Source organism: Lutra lutra, chromosome 2, assembly GCF_902655055.1.
Source record: "Lutra lutra chromosome 2, mLutLut1.2, whole genome shotgun sequence".
NCBI classification, from domain to species: Eukaryota; Metazoa; Chordata; class Mammalia; order Carnivora; family Mustelidae; genus Lutra; species Lutra lutra.
In genome coordinates this window covers 91,205,211-91,227,117 of record NC_062279.1, presented here as the reverse complement: position 1 = coordinate 91,227,117, position 21,907 = coordinate 91,205,211, and the positions used below count along the sequence as shown (strand labels likewise).

Genomic DNA, 21,907 nt, shown 5'->3' with positions numbered 1-21,907 from the left:
ATCTTTAAAAAAAAAAACAACAACTGGGCGCCTGGGTGGCTCAGTGGGTTAAGCCGCTGCCTTCGGCTCAGGTCATGATCTCAGGGTCCTGGGATCGAGGCCCGCATCGGGCTCTCTGCTCAGCAGGGAGCCTGCTTCCCTCTCTCTCTCTCTCTGCCTGCCTCTCTGTCTACTTGTGATCTCTCTGTGTCAAATAAATAAAAATAAAATCTTTAAAAAACAACAACAACAACAACAACAATGTGGGTTTTTCTGCCCTTTGTTGTTCTTAGCAAATAGAGGCAAATTTGAAGTAATGTTAAGTGAGTGTTGCTCAGCAAACTCACGCATTCAGTACAGGTGAAAAAGAAAATAATTTTGTGGCTAAATCCTGTTTTTCTATAAATCACTTTAATTCCTGGCTTGTAAGAAATCTATATTATCAGGAGACTGGATTTTTAAAATACTTTTAGGAATTATGTTCTTCTTACAGTCAGTCTTCAAAAAAACAAACAAACAAAAACTAATGGAACAAACCCCAGGAATTTAGATTCCATAAAATCCTCATTTTAGCTTTGCTTGAGTAATGGTAGACAAAATGTCTATGATAACTCAGAGAATTTAAGAGGTAGAAAGAATCTTAACATCATTTACTCTATGCTCTTCCCCACACCCCTCAAGCCCTGCTCTGTGGGCAAGAAAGATGCCTGCTTTGCTTTCCACTGAACCCCATTTCAGAAAAGAAGGTTGAGGCCCAGAGAGTGGTGACCATTATCACCCCACTAACCAGTAAAAGAGCAGGACTCCTAACTTCCTGTCCAGTTTTCATTTCCTGAACCCAGAGTCCCTGGAGGATGTGAAGGGTGAGAACAATAATTCAAATAATGATGTTGATATAATGTTAGGGCTAGAAGGAATGCAGTCATCTAGTCCAACTCCCATATTTACTAGATGAAAAATATGAGGGCCAGATAGATTTTGAATTGTCTGAAGTCATATTCATTGTCAGAGGAAAAGCAGAACCCAGTGGTGTTGCTCCCTCACCCCCACCATCATCAGAAGCCAACAAGCTCTCTGTCATAGGACCTGGAAAGCAAGGCCAACTATTGGGGACTCAAGGGCTCTTTCATCTCTTTGTCTTTCATAGATGAGTCCTGTGTAAGCAACTTTCTCCAAATGAAGTGAGTGAAACTATTTCAAGATGAAGATCCTCAAGACGTTTCTAAATTCCTTGAATTAATGATGACCATATAATTAATTGGCCTTTCAAGGAAAACACACTAACCTACCTCTCACTTCTCCCTTTCTGTTGTACATCAAAGAACAGAGCCATATTCTGCCTTAATTAGACATTGAATGTCATAATTACATCCTAGATACTCCAAGTGAAAATAGAGATTATCAGGTGCTCTTGGCGCATAGCTCTAACATGTCACTCTTTAGCTAAAAAAGAAAGCATGTCCTAGGGGAGGAGCAAGTAGTGCTTAATGGATCAAGAGAAAGCAACTGTTTCTTTTAGTTGTACTTTTTACTTGCCCTATCTGCAATGGACTGAATGTTTATTTCCCCTAAAATTCGGATGCTGAAATCTTAATCCCCAATGTAATAGTGTCAAGAGATGGTGCCCTTGAAAGGCAGTTTGGTCATGAGGGCCTTTGGCAAATGGGATTAATGCCTTTATACAAGGGACCCCCCCCCAGAGCCTTCTTGTCTTCTCCACTGTGGAAGGATACAGCAGGAAGATAGCTGTCTGGGAACCAGGAAACAGGCCCTCACGAGGCATTGAATCTGCCAGCTCCTTGATCTTGGATTTCCCAGCCTCCAGAACTGTGAGAAACGAATGTTTATTGTTTAAAGCATCTCCTCTCTGGTATTTATTGCAGCAGCCCAAACTAAGACCCGTGAACTCTACATTTTCAATAGGAAGAACCATGAAATCCATACTAGTAGACTCTCAGACATGGCAGGGCATTTGGAGACGTTGGTGAGAAAAGCACTGAGTGGGTGTGATGCTGATGACTTTCTAAGTGTGTGCTGGAAAAAACATCTTGTCACAGCCAAGCCCTTGAAACTCCCTCTCACATTCACTTGATACTCCAGGATAAGGATGTGTTTGCCACAGTGTCTCCAAAAAACTTAACTCTTTCTCGATTCATTGATAAACTGTGATCTCTCCAAAGTAGACTAACAACACACACCGCCGTTACATGAGCTCCACTCTTGCGCTGGGTACTGCGCTGCGTGCTTTCAATACATGACACCCAGTCTCAGGACAAACATACCCGATGGCTCTCATGACGCTCCCTTTCCAGATGATAAGTCTGAGAAGGCCAGAATCTACCAACAGGTCAGTGAACGGGTAAGTCACCAACAGGTAACTTAACAGGTAAGTTAAGGACCAAGATTGCTTTCACCTGCCTCTCAACAGAGCAGGTGTTCTTTACAGATTCCTCTTCTCCTCTGATCCTACTCCTAATTTTACAATCCCCATCCTCTCATGGTATTCCATCTAAACTGGAGGTTTGGAAATGAGGCCCAACCTCAGAGAGATGGCCACTGCTTGGGCAGGGGAGATGTTTTGCTAACTTCCCATGGTTTAGAGCTTCCATAACAAGGAAGAGTTGGAGAAGCCCCACATGAGACTCATTTTTTCAGTCGTGCTTTTTTACTTAGCCCATAGACAATATTTCCAATAAGAAAAATAGTGAAATCCACATTACTCGACTCTCAAACTCAGCAGGGCATTTGGGGACCCTGGTGAGAGGAGCATTTGAGTGGGCTTAAGGAGATGTTTGAGCAAAGGAGAATTTAGAGATTGAATCTTGACACTTCTTAATCAGAATAATATTCAAATCCAAAAGGTGGAACAAAAATAAGTACTAACTATGGGATAGAGTGGGAGAAGGAAACAATAAGATTAAAAAGGTTTTAGAAATACTAAGTAAGATAGAAGGAATGTAGGAGGTGATGAGGGTGATAGTGTGGTTGGCAGGGGTGGAGTTTTGCCGTGATTTTAAGTGTATACCTAAAAAGATTTAAACATGAGCTGTCAGAGGAATAGTTTCTAGGTTAGAACAAGGTATAGACAGAGACTCAGAGGATCAGAGATTTGTTACTGTGCCCTAACTTTTGTAAAATCTTACATAATTATATTGACTCTTCCAGCAGTAAAAACTGACCTACTCTTCATATTAACCTGGAAGTTAAATCTGGTCCAGGGTTGCTCAACAACCTTATAACATTGAGATATTACCCAAAAGGAATTAGGCTTTATGTTTTCGGTGAGACTATTGATTGAATTGGTGTATCTATAAAATTTGTGTAAAAATAGTATTCAGAATCCAGTATCTTTTTCCTACGATAGTGACTAATTAAACTCTCATCTTTATGCTCATAGGAATGGCACATTCTTTTCTCAAAGGCTATCATGGGCCATCATGGATAAAAAGGTGACGAGTATATACATTGTAATCTGTAAGTAAAAAATGTATTATTTCTGTTTCCCAGGACTCAGCTATGAAGCAACATATAAAAGAAAATATCGTTACTATTCACCCTATCCTTTACAGATGTTACTATTATAATTACATTATAAAACTATACATTTTTGGCAACAACTGCTCTGGCCATTAGCTATAGAACAATACATAGGTATATAGGTAGATGATCAATATCTAGATAGATAGATAGATAGATGCAGACAAGCATATACATACGTCTCTAAGTATCTCTGTGTGATACATGTATACTCTGTTACCTTGATCAAATTTGGTTAACTGAAATATTTCTAAACTTCAGAATTTTTAAATACCCATTACCAGGTTCATCTATGACTATTTGTGACCTTTGGGGTGGGGTGGTATTAAAGTATCTTATAAGTTACAAAATTGATCTGTGTTGCTACAATCAGAAAAAAAAAAATCTCTCACAAAAATAAATGCCTTTGCCCTGTGTCATCCTGACATACCATTCCTACCTCGAGGTAACTTCTGTTGTCTTCTCAATTCTGTGTGCAGTGGTCACTCAGGTTGTGGGGGAGCTTGTTTTTCTTGATGCACCTGATAGTTTTTTTGTTTTGTTTTGTTTAAGATTTTGTTTATTTGACAGACAGAGATCACAAGTAGGCAGAGAGGCAGACAGAGAGGAAGGGAAGCAGGCTCCCTGCTGAGCAGAGAGCCCGATATGGGGCTCGATCCCAGAACCCTGGAATCATGACCTGAGGCGAAGGCAGAGGCTTTAACCCACTGAGCCACCCAGGCGCCCCACCTGATAGTTTTTAATGTTACTTTTTAGCCAGTGGCTACAATGTGTCCCACATGTCTTAAGTCTTACAGGAATGCATAAAGTTCTAAAATTAAACATCAAAGATGTGTCTTTCCACTTCAGGAAGCCCTGTGAAAGCTTAGATTTCTCTGTCATCAGATGAGTAGAATATCAAGAAATATCTGAGTAGAATATCATCGGTTTTATGTCTTCGTCCAATGACAACATAGAGTATGAGGAGACTAGCCCTTCTAGCCAGAATCTAGGGAGGCTCCAAAAAGAGAAACATCTTAAAGCCTTTGATCTCATCGATCCTAACCTGTGTGATTAGTAATGCACTCAGTGAGTCTAGAAGACAGGTCTTTCTTAGCATTACCAAGCAAGATTGTGCTGTACTCATTTGTGTGTGTGTGTGTGTGTGTGTGTGTGTGTGTATATATATATATATACATATATATATATATATATTAGATAAAAGATGAAACATAAAGCACCACTCCATGCTACATAGATTTTCCTTCTCTTATTATTGATTTTTTTTGTTGCTAGGCAATACACTTTAAAATCACTAAAAACACAATAGAAAATCAGCAGGTATTTTATCCTTACCCCTTTGCATAATTTTCTCTGTTGTCCACAATGCCATTTGGGGGGCTCTTTGCCCATTGGGCAGCCTCTCCTTTAATGAGCCATGAGGCATCTACTTGTCCAAAAGCTGCAGGAAGCTGCAGAAGGTATCTTCTGAGGAACTTCAGTCCCCACATGGAATACCTACAAGAAAGACTAGAGAAGATCACAAACAGAAAGAGATTCGGGTCAGATATTTGTAGAACACGCATCACACAAGTAGCAGTTACTGAGCATGCCGAGGAAGCAAGATAACCATGATTCCTGCCCTCCAGAGGTCACATCCATTATTCTTAACTTATGAAGAGTTCAACTTATGAAGGGTGGCGGTTGGTGTAAATGGGGCTTAAGGAGGAGTTGGGGAAGGATCAGCGAGAAGAGGCCATATTTAAGAAAGTAATGTGGATAGAAGTCTTTCCCATCCCACGAGATAACTTGTTGGGCATTATCACGTAAGTAAACAGTTACCAAACATGTTTTAAAAGGCAAACTAGTAATATTTTCAGCTTTGTAGTCCATAGAGTCTCTGTCACAACGTCACAACTACTCCACTCGGCAACGTTCCAATTAAACCAGATACAAGCGGTTGCTGGATTTGGCCCAAGGGTCATAATGGTTTGTTGACCCCGATATAAATTATCACCATTTCAAACCTGGATATTGTTTAGAGGGTGATATAACCAATAGAGAAAGAAATAGAAGTATGGGTTTCATGAAAAAAAAAAATGAGTTGGGCATTAATAAACATTTGATTTAAAATGACAACTATTTCCTGAACATTTACAGTTTGATATTAGGCATAAGGGATAAGGAAATGGATAAAATACGAACTCTGCTCTCAAGAAACTCACAGTCTATCATACAACAGAGAAGATCATGACAAGGAGTCACAGCTCTAGAGAAGTACAGGGTCCTGAAAGGAGCAGGCCATGTATGAAGCCTCAATAAAGTGCCTCATTCAAGTTCCATTAGTTCACAAAACACGCTCCTGGTTCAGTGAGCTGGGCTGAGAAGGACAAACTGAAAACGTTGCCAGTGCACGTTGACAAAGGATGTAAGTTCTTTGGTTTTCAATATTGAAAAAGTGTGGTAGCTGAAAAGTGTGCCCCCTTCTGAAGATGTCCACATCCTAATCCCTAGAACCTGTGAATATGTTACCTTGTGTGGCACAGGGACTTTCTGATGTGATGAAAGGAATACTCTTGCGGTGGTGAGATTATCCTGATGGGCCCAATAAAATCACAAGTGTTCTTCTGCAAGGGACGTGAGGAAGTCATACAGAGGAGAAGATACTGTGGTGGTAGAAACAGGAGTTGGAGTGATTCAGCTGTCGGGCCAGGAATGCCAGCAACTTCTAGAAGCTGGAAGAGACAAGGAACAGATTCTCCCCGAGGGCTCCCAGAAAGAACTGGCCCTGCCAATACCTTGATTTTAGCCCCCTAAGTCTCATTTTAGACCTCTAATCCCCAGAACTGTAAGATTAAATGTGTGTGGTTTTAAGCTAAATTTTTGGTAATTTCTTAACATAGCAACTGTAGAAACTAAAACAAATAACACCAAGCTAAGTTATATGTTAATCAAATTTTATTTTTTCCTCAAGGTCTGTGAGAGCAGAAGTTTTATTTATTTATTTATTTTTTAAGATTTTATGTATTTATTTGAGAGAGAGTAAGAACATGAGCACAAGCAGAGCTGAGGGGCAGAGGGAGAGGGAGAAGGAGAAGTAAGGGAGAAGCAGACTCCCACTGAGCAGGGACCCTAATGCAGGGCTCGATCCAAAGACCCTGAGATCATGACCTGAGCTGAAAGCACTTAACTGACTGAGGCACCCAGGTGCTCTGAGAGCAGAAGTTATGTTCCTAGCACCTAGAAGAAAGAGTGCCAGAAGCAGAGAATATGCTCAATTAAGAAACAGTGAAACAATGAGTGTCTTAGTATTCTGTGATATTTCAGAATGATAAGACAGTTTTTTTTTGTTTTTGTTTTTGTTTTAGATTTTTTTTTTTTTTCTCAGTTCAAGTTTAATAGAAACAACAGAAGATCGAAAGTGTTGCCCTACTACTGTACATCACAGTTGGCCTGCCCTATAACACAGTTCAGGCCATTCTCTCCAGAGGAAGAAAGGCTGGACTCCCCACCCCTGCAGGAAAGGCCTGTCCCATCCCATACCACATCTGCACAAAGTCTAAAGTCTTGTGTTTTAAGCATAACAATAGTACAAAAGAGATTTTGTTTTCATGGCCACCCACTACAGCCCAGCCCTAAAATGGCCCGACGCTCACTTCTGCTTAGAGAAATATTCTTTGCTCTTCTGGACATCAGGCTTGATGGTATCACTGCCAGGCTTCCAGCCAGCTGGGCACACTTCCCCATGCTTGTCGGTAAACTGGAAGGCCTGAACCAGTCGCAGAGTCTCATCCACAGAGCGGCCAACAGGTAGGTCATTTTCAGTGATCTGCCTAAGGATGCCTTTATCATCAATGATAAAGAGGCCCCTGAACGAGATGCCTTCATCAGCCTTTAAGACTCCATAGTCCTGAGCAATGGTACGCTTGGGGTCTGATACCAAGGGAATGTTCATGGGTCCCAGTCCTCCCTGTTTCTTGGGTGTGTTGATCCATGCCAGGTGACAGAAATGAGAATCCACAGAAGCACCAATCACTTGACAGTTGAGTTTCTTAAATTCTTCTGCCCTGTCACTGAAAGCAATGATCTCCGTGGGACACACAAAGGTGAAGTCAAGAGGGTAAAAGAAGAACACAACATATTTTCCTTTGTAGTCAGATAGGCTGAGGTCTTTGAACTGGCCATCTGGCATAACAGCCGTGGCTTTGAAGTTGGGGGCAGGATGCCCAATTTTGGCATTTCCTGAAGACATCTTGCTATTGGCCGCTCCACGAACAAAAACGCCGAAGACAAGCCAGAAAGAAGACTCTGTTTTAGATTTTTTTATTTAGTTATTTGACAGACAGAGATCACAAGTAGGCAGAGAGGCAGGCAGAGAGAGAGAGGAAGGGAAGCAGGCTCTCCGCTGTGCAGAGAGCCCGATGTGGGGCTCCATCCCAGGACCCTGAGACCATGACCTGAGCCGAAGGCAGAGGCTTAACCCACTGAGCCACCCAGGCGCCCCCAGAATGATAAGACAGTTTAAAAACTAGAGGAATGTTCCTGCACAGAGACAAAAAAATATTTAAAATGCTGTTGGAAACTATAAAAATAACTATGTCTTAGCCACATGTTTATACCTGAAAGATGCAGAATAATTATTATATAAATTTTAAGGTAAATTAATTATTGAGCCAAATTCTCCAATACACAGACCTTTTCTCACATACACTTCTGTTTATAAAGGAGGTGGTCTAAACTTCAGTTCTGTTTAATAAATAACTCGGATTTTCCTTATCTGATCTTTTTCTGATCACTCCCACTGTTCCTCTTAGAACTGGGCAGGGAAAGAATTAGGGAATCATTTAGGGGTTGTTGTGGGAAGAAAGCTGAACCTGATGATTCCTGTAAGCCTTGAAGTTCATGTCCACATCCCTCAGCAACGCTCTGACAAAGAAGGATGATTATCTCCCCTCTCTTAAAAACAAAAGCCTTTGGGAGGGTCTGGGTGGCTCAGTCAATTAAGCATCTGCCTTCAGCTCAGGTCCTGATCTCAGGGTCCTGGGTTGGAGCCCAGTATTGGGCTCCCTGCTCAGCAGGAAGTCTGCCTCTCCCTCTCGATTTGCACCTCCCCCTCCCGCTTTGCGCCTCCCCCTCCTTGTGTGCGCGGGCAGCTTTCTCTCCCCTAAAGAAATAAAATCTTTAAAAAAAAAAAAAAAATCAGGCTGATCTTCTATGGCCACTTTGCTTCTTTAAAGTTTTCCTAATTGAAGGGGTGGTAGATATAAGATAAAGAATGAAGAAAAGAAAATGAACTCAAATATCAATTTCAATAGATACCTTTTTCTCGAACCCCATGAGCCACAAAGCTTTATGAGTGAGAATCAATGGCTGCTGTAACAAACTCCCAAATTTTGGTGGCTTAGCATAGTTACCTGAATTTTGTGCTTACATAAAAGCAAAGAAAAAAATCCAAAGTAAATGTTCCTAATCAGTGGGAAGTCTTCCGTGTGGTTAGTCGGAGGCCCAGGACTTCCCAGGGCCTTGTAGTCCCTCCATGAAATCAATAGAAGAGAGAGAGAAGCATGCAGAACATTTATGTGAGTAAGCCAGCAAGGGATGGATGGCGCTTCCACCATATTCTGGGAGTCAGAACTCTTTCGTATGGCTACATACCTCCACCTGCAAGGAATTCTGGGGACTACAGTACAGCTCTGTAGCTGGGAGGTAGAAAAAACTGATTTCGTAAAGATAAATGCTCTGTATAAGCCGGCCACTTGCCCCTCCCACCAACTCGTTTCCTGTTATCCTTTCCCTCCTCTAGTGCGTTCCATCCATTTTGGCCTTCTTGCTGCTCTTTAAGTAGGCCTAGGTCCTGTCTCCCAGCCTTTGTATCTGAAAAGCTATCTAGTTTTTCACTAGATACACATGCAGCTTGCCCCCTAACTTCACTCTGCTCCAAACCACCTCTCAAGAGGGTTCCCTGAACCACCTCTACTCATGTAAAATAGCACCCTGTCACTCTAGTCTCTTACTGTTTTTTCCCCATTATGACATTCATCACTATCTGACATTATAATGTAAATTTGCTTATTCAATTTTTATCTGTTTCCCCCCCACCCCGCCCCAAGATGATAAGCTCCTAAAGTCAGAGACTTTCTTCTGTTTTGTTCACTGCTATATTTAGAGCATCTAGAACATTGCCCAATGCATAATAAAACACCGAGTACGCATTTTATTGAGTGAACTATGTTTCTTAATAAAGACTTCAAATATGTAAACACCACAGTGGCTCTATCTTTGGGCACAAGCCAGAATACTTGTCTCTTAAATCTGTCTCCTACATTCCACTTCTTCGTCCCACTACCTCCTCTCCATCTTGGATCTAAGACTCATTTCAAGGATCTTCTCTTTTCTCAAAATGCCAGCTGCCCCATGTTCCATAGTCCCTCCTGCGTAGCTCATGCCTGTGTGGAAATTAGCTGCTTATGCATCTATCTCTCCCACGGAACTATGAATTCTTCCTGGGCAGGACTGCGTATTATTCAACTGTGTGTCCTCCTTGCTCAGTATAGTGACTGGCATATGGCAGAATCTTTTTTTTTTTTAAAGATTTTATTTATTTATTTGACAGAGAGAAATCACAAGTAGGCAGAGAGGCAGGCAGAGAGAGAGGAGGAAGCAGGCTCCCTGCTGAGCAGAAAGCCCGATGTGGGGCCTGAACCCAGGACCTGGGATCATGACCTGAGCCGAAGGCAGCGGCTTAACCCACTGAGCCACCCAGGTGCTCCCATATGGCAGAATCTTAACAAATATCTGCTTGTCAGGACTTTTCAATGGTTTTGAAGACTTCTTGCTTCAGGGAAACTTATCAAGAGAAAAAAAAAAAAAATACATCCACTCAAACTTTCCCTAAGCAGTTTTAGTAAGAAAGTGGCAAAACATTATTCCTCCCAGCTCCTTCTCACTTGTAAGAATGAAAGAAGAAAGAACATAAAGAAAGAAGAAGAAAGCAAATAAAATTATTCTGTAAATCATGTGTAATTAGTGCAATAGCTGTTAGAGCTGGATTATTTGTTTTAAATAAGTCATTATGATACCATAATATAGTTGTAATATGTTGCTATATAGGTACTTAGTTGTATTTTGAGAACCCTTGAATAATTGATGTACACATCCATAGTTCATCTATTGTTGGTAATGCTGCTATAAACATCAAGGTGCATGTACCTCACATCTTGTTTATGTCATTTTATAGAATTTAGAACATAATCTTGTTTTAAGTGCTCATAGAGAATTTAGTGTTTGTTAGTTTTTAACTCTGAATCATTTTGTTGTTAAACTCATGATCAGAGAAATCAGGCCTAAAGGTAGTTTTATTGCTATATGGAAAAAAGATCCATTTCATACTAATATGCTTTTTTAAAAGATTTTATTTATTTATTTGAGAGAGAGAGATAGAGAGCACAAGAAGGCAGAGAGGCAGGTGGAGGGAGAGGGAAGAGCAGGCTCGCCACTGAGCAGAGAGCCTGATACAGGGCTGGATTCTGAAACCCTGAGATCATGACCTGAGCTAAATATAGACACTTAACCTGACTGAGACACCCAGGAATCCCTCATACTAATATGCTTTCTGACATAACTCTTAGAACTATTTTATGTAGAAAGAGAGAGATTCCTTATAGTAAATGAATCATTAGGGAGATAAATCATCCTGGAAATTACATATAGAAACAATGAACCATTTGGTGATTAGGAAAATCAGATATTTTTCTTAACTAAAGAAGTCTTTTTTTGCATTAATCTTTCATATGTATAAAGAGTTTCCAAAAAATCTTGGTAACATTATCTCTGATAATCTTATCAGAGATACTTTCAACCTATAAAAGCTAAAGCATATTATCTATATATCTAGGCTTTATGGATTCCCTATGTAAATGTATATATCTTCTATGATACATACACACATATATTCACACATATATAATATACACACATACATTCTATATATAAGAATATATATGATATATTATAACTCTGTGTGCATGTGTTTGTGTATATATAGATATAGATATAGATCTTCATGTTTACCATGGTCAATAACCATGTCCCCCAGCAATGGGAATCATGACTTTTAGAAGTTCTGTTTCACCATGTTATTTGCACTTTGTGGACTGATTAAGTATTTGGTCCTATCTTCCCCCATGCCAAAAGAGCAGGATTAAGACATGGCATCTAAACTGGCTGTGAATTGATAAAATGGATTCTATTTAGATCCTCCCCTAAAAATCAGTAGTTGTCTAAGCTACCACAGCATGGTGAATACCAGCCACAGAAAATTAAGTCAACTTGGTATTACAGTGTTGACATAGTTATCGATGAATGAGTAAAAGTCCATAAGAGCCAAATATAGCCTAAATTTCTCTGAGATCTGGAATAGGCATCAACCCAATTGACTGGTCAATTATGAGTACTATAGGGACTTCAGGTTTCGGGAAGTGAAATGAGATACATTATAATCCTACTACCTTTAGGTGAGGTAAGAGGAAAGATAGGATATGAAGATCCCTTTTTCCTTTGAGGTTACAGGTTCCGCTACCATTCTAGAAGACCTGCTAGATAAATCAGATTTTCCATTCTGCACAAATCCAGAAGACATCATTTATATAGAACACAAGTTATATTCCTTGAGTTGTACAATTTTATTACTAGATCAATTTAACCAGTCTGGGAAAAAACTGAATATCCTCATCAATCCACAATGTGATTATGAGTTTATTCATTCATTATGAGTTTATTCGTTCATTCATTCATTCATTCACTTATTATGATAAATGCCAAGTCACTGTTTATTCTTGCAAGGGCTTCATATCCATTACAGAAAACAAAATCAGGAACTCTATCTTATTTTTAATTTATTTCTGTTTTATTTTTCTTTTGTTATGTAATACTACACATTTCCATCAGGAATCCTTATAGTTCTGCGTTGAAAAATAATATTCCACCCAATATATAGTAGGTTAGAGCTGTCAAAAAGAGAGAGCAAGAGGCCAGCTGGCTGACAGGTTGGCTATTTTAGGCAGGGTCTCTTGGGGCTATAGTACATATGAGGCTAACAAAAGCTTTGCAGTTTGCTAAAATCAATTCTATCTACTCACCCCAATGGTGATCAGACTCTGGGGAAATCAGTTGGACTAAATTCACAAGACATGGATATGCAAACCTAAGTATGCATTTATTTGCATAGGTTGACATATTTGGCAGGATATGTATCATTGATCAAGATAATACATTAAGGAAACTGAGTTAGAGATGAAAAGGTTGCTCATGAGCTCATCTTCAGAATAACAGAAGTTAAGAATTTTTTTAAAGTACCCATTGGGCTAAATTAGCTGTTAAAATTATATTCTAGGGAAACCTGGGTGGCTCAGTGGTTTGAGTCTCTGCCTTCCGCTCAGGTTGTGATCTCAGGTTCTTGGGATTGAGCCCCACAGCCAGCTCTCTACTCGGTGGGGAGCCTGCTTCCTCCTCTCTCTTTCTCTCTGCCTGCCTCTCTGCCTACTTGTGATCTCTCTCTGTCAAATAAATAAATAAAATCTTTAAAAAAAATAAAAATAAATAAAATTATATTCTAAATAGCTTTATTAAGATACAATTCACATAGCATACAATTCGCCCTTTAAAATTGTACAGTGTTTTTAGTATTTTCACAGTGTCATGCAACCATACCCCTATCTAATTTTAGAACATTTTCATCACCCCAAAAAGAAATCCCCTATCCATGAGCAGTCATGCCCCATTTTCTCCTTTTCTCTGCCCTACAGACAGCCCTAGGCAACCACTAATCTACTTTCCATCTCCACAGATTTGTGTATTCTGGATATTTTCTATCAGTGGGATCCTATAATGTGTGATCTCTTGTGACTGACTTCTTTCACTTTGCACATTTTCAGTTTATCCATATTGTAGCCTCTATCAATACTTTTTATTTCCAAATAAAATTCTATTTTATGGAAATATGTACTACAGTTGATGGGTATCTGGGTTGTTTCTACTTTTTAGCTGCTATGCATGATGCTGTTATGAACAGTTATCGATGCAAGTCTTTGTGTGGACATATGTTTTAGGGATATACACCTAAGGTGTAATTGCTGGGTCACATGGTAACTCCATGTTTAACCTTTTGGAGACATGTCAAACTGCTTTCCAAAGGAGCTGCACCATCTTTAATTCCCTTTGGCAGCTATGAACATTCCAATCTCTCTACATATGCTTGCCAGAATTTGTTTTCTTTTGTGTAACGGTAAACATCCTAATGGTATGAGGTAGTATCTCATTGTGGTTTTGATTTGCATTTCCGTTGTGGCTAATGATATTGAACTTTTCATGTGCTTGTTGACCATTTGTATTTCTTTGGAGAAATGTCTATTCAGATCTTTTGCCTGTCTTTTAATTAGAACACATATGACTTTTTTATTGACAAGTGATTTTACATGGTATAAATATGCCATATACTATGTATCCATTCATTGGTTGATGAGTATATGAATAATTATTTTGTTTTTATAGAGAATGTTGGTGATCTTAGCGGATGGGAAAGGGAAAAAAATTGGACTAGGGAAACTTACTTGATTTATGGGCCTGACTCAGAAAAAAGTAATGGTGTTTGAAAGAATCGATAAATTTCATTTCACAGAGCTAACATCTTTAAGGTGGGAGGAAGGTAGAGCAGACTCAGAAGTGAATGAGGCAGGGCAGTCAGTCTCTAGATGACGGTTATATTTGAAGCCATATGCTAGTTGCATTCTCTTCCCAGGAGGTCCACCCAATTTAGAGTTGGACTCTACCCAATTACCAGAAAAAGTTGCACCTAAAAAAATTTACCACCTAAAGGGGCAGCCCACTACCATTGGAGAAAAATTGTTGTCAAGATCTAAGAAGGGCTAGGGTATCAGACAAGCATGTTGGAGTAGCAGCAAATGAAGCTGGACCAGCAAAAGAAGTAGGATCATATGAACCAAATAGAACATGATGAAGAACAGGGAGGAAGACTGATCATCATTGCAGATATGGTGGTCCATGGCCCACCCCAGTCATTCCATATCAAATGCAGAAATTCAGTGAGGTTATTTCCATATGCCATCAGCTGCAGGATGTGAGTCTCCTGCCTATCTTGGTCAGAGCTGGCTTGGGGACTGAAAAGCTTGAAGACATGCAGGGGAAAACCTGAGGTAACACGGAGCAGGAGAAAGGCAAGGACATCCAAAACTCTCCAGTCAAAAAATATGTTCAACACTAGCTTATATGTCTATCTATCATCTGGGTTGTTATTTTTGTTTGTTTGTTTGTTTTTTTATTCGAAGAAAGTATTAACTCCTCCTTTAGACCCTTTCTTCCATCAGTAGAACAGATTTGTGAGCCTTTGATCTAATACCCAAATGAAATGGTTAATTTGTGTTTAGAAGTTATATTGTATGGGGGGGGGGGGAAGTGCCTTTAAATATCAGAATCATCCCCAACCTGCTACAAAGACTCCACTACGAGAGTGCCCCGCCCCCTCCACCCCAGAGGGAACAGCAGGTTTTTGGCTTCCAGGTCAAATGCAAAATGGTGGAACAAGTCATGCCAAATGCATACTGAATGCATTATTATCTCTTTATTTTTCTCATTCCCTCTTCCCAACACTGTGCATCTCTACTGATGTAAGTTAAATGTGTGTATGAACTTTCAGCACTCTACTGCTTTGTGTTAGTTATATTCTAATCCCTTTCCCTGATGTTACACCGTAGATAAATTGAGAGAACTGACTCTGGAGATCCATTGCTATTTTGGTCAATGAAATTTTTTTAATAGAGACTTAGGACAGACGATAATCTCATTGACAAATATTTTATTCAGAACTTAACCAATACTTTTTTTTTGTATCTGCTGTGTGCTAGGAACTGTGCCAGGTGCCAAACAGAAACCAAGAAATGATTCCTATCCACGAAGAAAGTACAAGACTGTATATAAAGTACAAGACTGTACTTTCTTCGTGGATAGGAATCATTTCTTGGTAGTAGTAAAGAGGCAGACAAGTAAATATGTAGTAAAGAGGCAGACAAGTAAATAAGCAATGAAATCCCCAGTGGTGAACAGGTAGGTGCTTTATGAACCAAAGTGGAAGTACTTAACTCAATCCCAGGGACTCAAATAGCCTTTCCAGAGGAAATGGATTTACCTGCGACTTGAAAGTTAAATAGGTATGAGCCAAATGAAGGAGTGAAGGGCGTGGTTATAGGGTGGTAAATCATGCCAGAGGCAACAACTTGCAAGAAAGTACTTGATACATTTAACCACCACTCAATACATCTAAAATACATTTCAGGGACTTTATGAAGCACTCGATAGAATGTATTAAGCAGTCCATCAGAAAATCTCTTTCCTGGAAAGTTTGAATCCAATGTGTGCAGAGAAAAAGAAGGGTTCAGGTAATAGTGGTATAAGCAGAGAGGCAGTAAAAAAGTATTTAGAAGACTCTTCAGAGGCTTCAGAAAGAGAAGCAACAGCAGATGGTTGCTTCTAAAGGGATAGTGTGCCCAAGCAACCAGAGAATTTCTCACTGGACCAAAAGCACCACTGTCGATCATCAGTCTGCTGCTGTATCCTGAGCAATATATAAAGTTTTTCCATGCAGCTATTATAAGAGCCTATAAAAACTCTTCAGTTGTGGGAGACAAACCAATTTGAAAACGATTAACCAATGTAAAATTCAATGGCAGAACTTGAATTCAAGAATGACTGAATGTAATCCTTTAGAACTGTTTCACTTGCTCTGCATCTTCCAGCTCTGTTTTTCTTTCCTTCATCTTCATGTCTCCCTCATACAATCTGTCTGCAAATGGTCCCTATTAAAAGCTGCAGTTTCACACTTTACTAGCTGGGGGACCCCAACTTTCCCAAGGGTTCCAGCAATAGTTTGGGTCTTGCACCCATCCATGAACCAATCACTATGGCCAGGGGCAGGTGGTTCTCCTATTGCCCCATCCTTAATTACATTATTTATGCCCAGGATCAGGGTCAGCTCCACCTAATCATATGGACTGAGTAATGCGTCTCTTCAATGGAAAACTGAGATGCAGTCATCAGCAAGGGGTGAATGGACACCGAGAGGACAGAAACAGCAAGTGTCTTCCTAGACAGTTCCCCGTGCACCCTTATTGCTCTTTAAACCAGTTCTCAGCAGCTGAGGAGAACTGAGCATGATTTCTATTCCTTGCAGCCTAAAAGTACCTAGCAGAAATAATCATTTGAAAAATGGTCCTGTATGAAATGGACTTTCACTTGTATGTCATGCAATTTTTTTTTTAAGATTTTTTATTTATGTGACAGACAGAGATCACAAGTAGGCAGAGAGAGAGAGAGGAGGAAGCAAGCTTCCCACTGAGCAGAGAGCCCGATGCGGGGCTCGATCCCAGAACCCCGGGATCATGACCTGAGCTGAAGGCTGAGGCTTTAACCCACTGAGCCACCCAGGTGCCCCTGTCATGCAGTTTTTAAGAAGAAGGTGAGAGTTATCTGCAAGTGTGTATGGCTAAAGAGGCCAAAGGTAAAAACCAAAGGCTTCTAACATTGTACACCCATGACAAGAGCAGAGACACAGCCTGGCTTCCAGTGCCTAAAGCTGTTTAGGACTCCTCCTTTTTCTTAGAGTTAGCTAGAAATCTTTTGTTAGGAAATGATTACTCTGTCTTCTCTCACTTTAATTAGAGTAATTTATTTAAAAATGCCTAGCACAACAGCTGGAGCAGAGTAAGTTCTTTAAAAAATTGTTTGCCTTGAATTCCACAAATGTTAACAATCAACAGGCAATGTGCTAAGTTTGATAATAGAAAATAGTATAATACAGGGGTGACTGTCTGGCTCAGTTGGAAGAACGTGCAACTCCTGATCTCAGGGTTGTGAGTTCAAGCCCTACACTGGGGGTAGAGGTAATAAATAAATAAATAAATAAATAAAAATAGTATAATACAAAGACTTGATCCTCATGGAACTCTGAGTTTATTAAGGAGACAAAAGACAAAAACACAAATTATAGTACAGTGTTTTATTAACTACAACAAAGATTGATACTTGATACAGGCATATCACAGAGGAGGAAATAATTAAATATGAGAATGGGTGGTTTTGGCAAGTGTTCCTGAAGGAGGTAAAAGCTAAACCGAATTTTGATGGGTAAATAGGAATTTGATAAGTGGCTATGATGAAAGGGCATTTCAGAGGGAGAGTGGGGGTAGACCACAAAAAAAGCAAAGTCGTTGTGTTGTAAAACAATATACTAGTATATTCTAAAAACTATTACAGGAATAGAAATGTGAGTTTAGGAAGCAGCAAAAGATGATCCCAGTAGGACAAGCAGGGATTTGAGTTTCTCTTATCCAGCCAATTGAACAAGACTAGTTTAAGAATATTCAAGATAGAGACAATCTAAACATTTGGCAATAATTTAGTATTAGAAGAGGGGGGACAGGAAGAGGTGGTTGGGAAGGAAGGGAGGAAGGAAGAGAGGAAAGAAAGAGGGGAGGGAGGAAAATAAGTAGGAACCTGACTTGCTATGGGCTTCCAGAAATCCAAATGCAGTCAGGTAACATCAAAACGGACCTAAACATAAATCTTCAGTGTTTCTATACCAATTCTCTTTGGAGGACACTGCTAAGGGATGATCCCAGAACCAGCCTGATTAGAGCACCAGGATGTCTAGACTAAACAAACAAACAAACAAACAAACAAACAAAAAATCAAGGAAGCCCATTCCTCATTCCTAAGTGCTCATTTTCAGAGCCCCCTGGGTGATTTGGTGACCAATTTCTGTCCAAATACTTGTGACTAGGAGAGTGGGTTCTGGAAAATGATTTTTCTTGCATGAAAAAAAATAGACATTCTTTTTTCCACAGGAATTCTTTTCTTTGTTGTAGAGGAGGGAAAAAAGAAATCTTTTCCCTCTACCCTCTTAGGTTCTCTAGCTGAGGCCCTACAAATTAGACAAAGGCAAATTAACAAGGGAAAAGGAAACAGAATTTATTTGCACGTGCACCATGCATAAATGCAGTAGAAACTCAGTGGGGGGTAACTCAAACCAGTGGGCTTATTTTAACAAAGAAGTTTATAGAGAATTGACAAGACAAAGGAAAAGGGGGTATAGACTTTTAGGGACAGCAAACTGTGGGAAGGTAAACATATGAGAGGAACCTAATGAAAGACCAGGGTTATTTTAATAAGATATTTTTGCAGACCCATCTTGTGGTAGGCTCTCCATTTTCTTCACATCAGAAAACTTCCCAGGGAAAGGGGGTTTATGGCAATCCTCATTTCTCAGAAGTCTGCTCTTTGTCAGATCAGGAAAGCTCCAAGAAGGCTTTTTTTCTGCATCTGTTGATTTCCATCGGCCTCCAGCTCAAAATAATCCTTATTGCCAAAGGGGCATATTCTGCAGCCTACGTCATTTTGAATGTAGTTTGTGATGACAGCATTTTTGTAGCAACGGCAGCCTTCTTGTAGCCATGCAGTGGTAAGTATGTTTAGAGCTTAGTACTGGGAAGAATGCAGGGATACAAAAGAAATAGAAGTTATGGTCCCTGAGACCAAAAAGTCTATAATCCAGGGTGTCCAGACATGTACACATGAATTAACAGAGAACAATTAGAAAAGGACTTACAGTATTACTCAGTGCCGACCAACATAGCACTGACGGCAGCCCTCCCAAATCTACTGCTGGTAACTCCGTCCCACCAGGGCTTCTTGCCAATCCAGCTAAACTGATAAGTTTTTAGGAAAGATGTGACATTTAGAGAAGATTCTAGTCTCAAATTCTTTTCTTTTGAAAATACATTGCTGCCCCTGGTTAAACACTACTAACAGCTTTCACTCAGAAAGGAAATATACTCTCAGATAATCACTAGACTAGACATTGGGCTTCAGTCTTGGGAAAGGCACTTTTAGCTGTTGGACATCATGAAGGTCATTTAAACCTGGGATTTGGGCTCCTGATTTGTAAATTGGAGATAATGATCAATTCAACAAATATTTCCTGAGCACTTAGTAAGTGTTGGAAACTACTTTAGGCGATAATGATATAGAAGTAAACTAGAGACGAAGTCCCTGCCCTCATAGATAGTAGATATCAGTAAACAAATACAGACTCTTTGAAGATGCAGTAGTAAGCCCAGTGGAAAAACACAAAGCCGGCTCTGTGTGTGAATGGGTGGTTAGGGGGTGGGTGTGTGTGTGAGAGGGTGGGTGGGTAAGAAGATTAAAAGAATGGCAGGTAAGTGGGGAGGGGAGCTGCAATTTTACATAGAATGGTCAAAAACATCTCTTTGATAAGAGGTTGCATTTCCTTCCCTGCGCCTTTTGCGCGGGTGCTTGTGGGGGGCGGGGGCGGAGGTGCGCTCGCGTGCGTATGCGCATGCGCAGGCCTACCTTTCTGGGGGTTTAAGGAAGAAGTCAAATAACTGAAAATATGTAAAAAGTGCTTGGTAAATTACTGGGCACTGTGTGAGCATAAGATGTTATTATCATTGTTATTATTGCAGGGGAAGTCTAAACTCCTTGGTTTGACATTTAAGACCTTGAGCAGCACAACCCTCTAACCTACCTTTCCAGTTTTGTATCCATTCTCCTGTATAAACCTAACTTCCAAATTTATCCAATTCACTTGGTAATTAATCATGTACCATCTCATGTTGCTTTTCCTTTTATTTCTTCTGTTCAAACCCTTTATTATTCCACTTTTCATAAATTCTGTGTCCCAATAAAATGACAAACATTTCTACATCAGAGTGTTTCTATAAATGCCTTGAGCATAAAAGTTGTTCAATAATTTTTATTGATTTTGTTTGACATACTGGTTTAATGTCTCTCATCACTTTGAAAACTATCACTCAGTTTGGAATTTGATGTCATACTTAATTTTGCATCAGTTTTGACTTGCCTTATTTCTCCTGAAACAGTGTACACTTTGAGAAGCAGAATTTTTGAAAAATTCTGTGTTGTTAAAGAGAGCCTTTAATAGTGGCTAGGACTTCCCCTAAGGATTACCTCATTGTCATTCAGAGCAATAAGTATGCCCTAATCCCATATGTCCTTTTCATGACAATATTCTTATAGATCTTCATGGCCTTTTCATGTTCTTGGGGTGTTTCTTGCCACTACACATTTATTATGGTCCCTTGAAGAACTTTCAAGTGAATTTTTACATTGAAAGAATGTCTGAGAAGTCTGAGAAATCGAGAAGAGAAGGATGTGTCAGGTATAGTAGAAACTATAGGGTAAATACTAAGTGAGGTTTCTGAAGGTATCGTAATGATCCTCCAAAAAATATCTACATCCTAATCCCTGGGGTCATGAATACATTACCATACATGACAAAAGGACCTTCACAGATGTGATTAAATTAAGGATCTAGAGATGGTGAGATTATTCTGAATTATCTGGGTTGACCTAAAGTAATCACAGTGGTCTTTATTAAAGGGGTGCAGGAGGATCAGAATAAAAGGAACTAAGACAATAGAAATAGAGATCTGAGTGGTGTGGTCATAAGCCAAGGAATGCAGGCTGCCTCTAGAATCTGGGGAAAGATAAGGAAAGAAAAGATTATCCCCTCAGCACCTCCCAAGGAATGCATAGCCCTGCTGATCATTTGATTTTAGCCCTATAAGACCAATTTTTCAGGCTTTAGACTTCCAGAACTGTAAGATAATACATTTGTGTTGTATTAAGCCCCCACGTTTATGGTAATTTGTTACAGTGGCAGTAGGAACTAAGACAATGGTCTAGTAAAAACAACTCCTGAACTAGAAATCTGTCACAGTCTAGCTCCTTCTGCCTGCTTATTAATTGTGATTCTCAGGAAAATCACTCTACCTCAGTTTTCTTTCCTGTAGCATGAAATTATTCCTTACAGTGTTGTTATGAAGACAGAGAAAATCATTTATGTGAGCACTTTGTAAAGTGTTTTGTGTGACACAAATGTTAGGTGTAAAAATTTGACGAAGCTTGTCTTAATGAGGGTGAGAACTAGGAGAAAGACATCTCTTCTTGGTGCACCAATGCCTTAAACGAAAAAACATAAACTATAACCACCATAAAAACACAACCGCCCTTGTTGTTTAGGAAGGGGTCTACTGCAGGGACTGCGACTCAGCCATCTCCCCATCAACCAACCTTGTCCCAACCTTCTCTCCATCAATCAAACTGAACATGATGAACTGATTACTGCATGGTTTGACCAAGAATCAAGACACAGCCCTAGAATCCTTCTTAACCCACCTTAGACAGTTGCTCTCAGTCAACTAGAGCTGGCATGAAATAATTCATTTCAAAACCCTGGCCTAGTAGTTTAGAAAGTGGTCTCTTGGCCAGCAGCACAGACATCACGGAGATCCTCTTAGAAATG

General features: G+C 39.8%; 1 protein-coding gene across 1 annotated transcript; it reads right to left on the bottom strand.

The window, feature by feature from the left end:
* Nucleotides 1–6,864: 6,864 nt before the first annotated feature.
* On the bottom strand, nucleotides 6,865–7,803 carry LOC125093174 (peroxiredoxin-1-like). The gene has a single exon (XM_047717976.1). It carries the CDS (start codon nucleotides 7,745–7,747, stop codon nucleotides 7,148–7,150), a length of 600 nt encoding a protein of 199 aa, XP_047573932.1. The 5' UTR covers nucleotides 7,748–7,803; the 3' UTR covers nucleotides 6,865–7,147.
* Nucleotides 7,804–21,907: the final 14,104 nt, after the last annotated feature.

Excerpts from the sequence above, each read along its gene's own strand:
- LOC125093174 (XM_047717976.1), bottom strand. The coding sequence starts at position 7,747 with ATGTCTTCAGGAAATGCCAAAATTGGGCATCCTGCCCCCAACTTCAAA.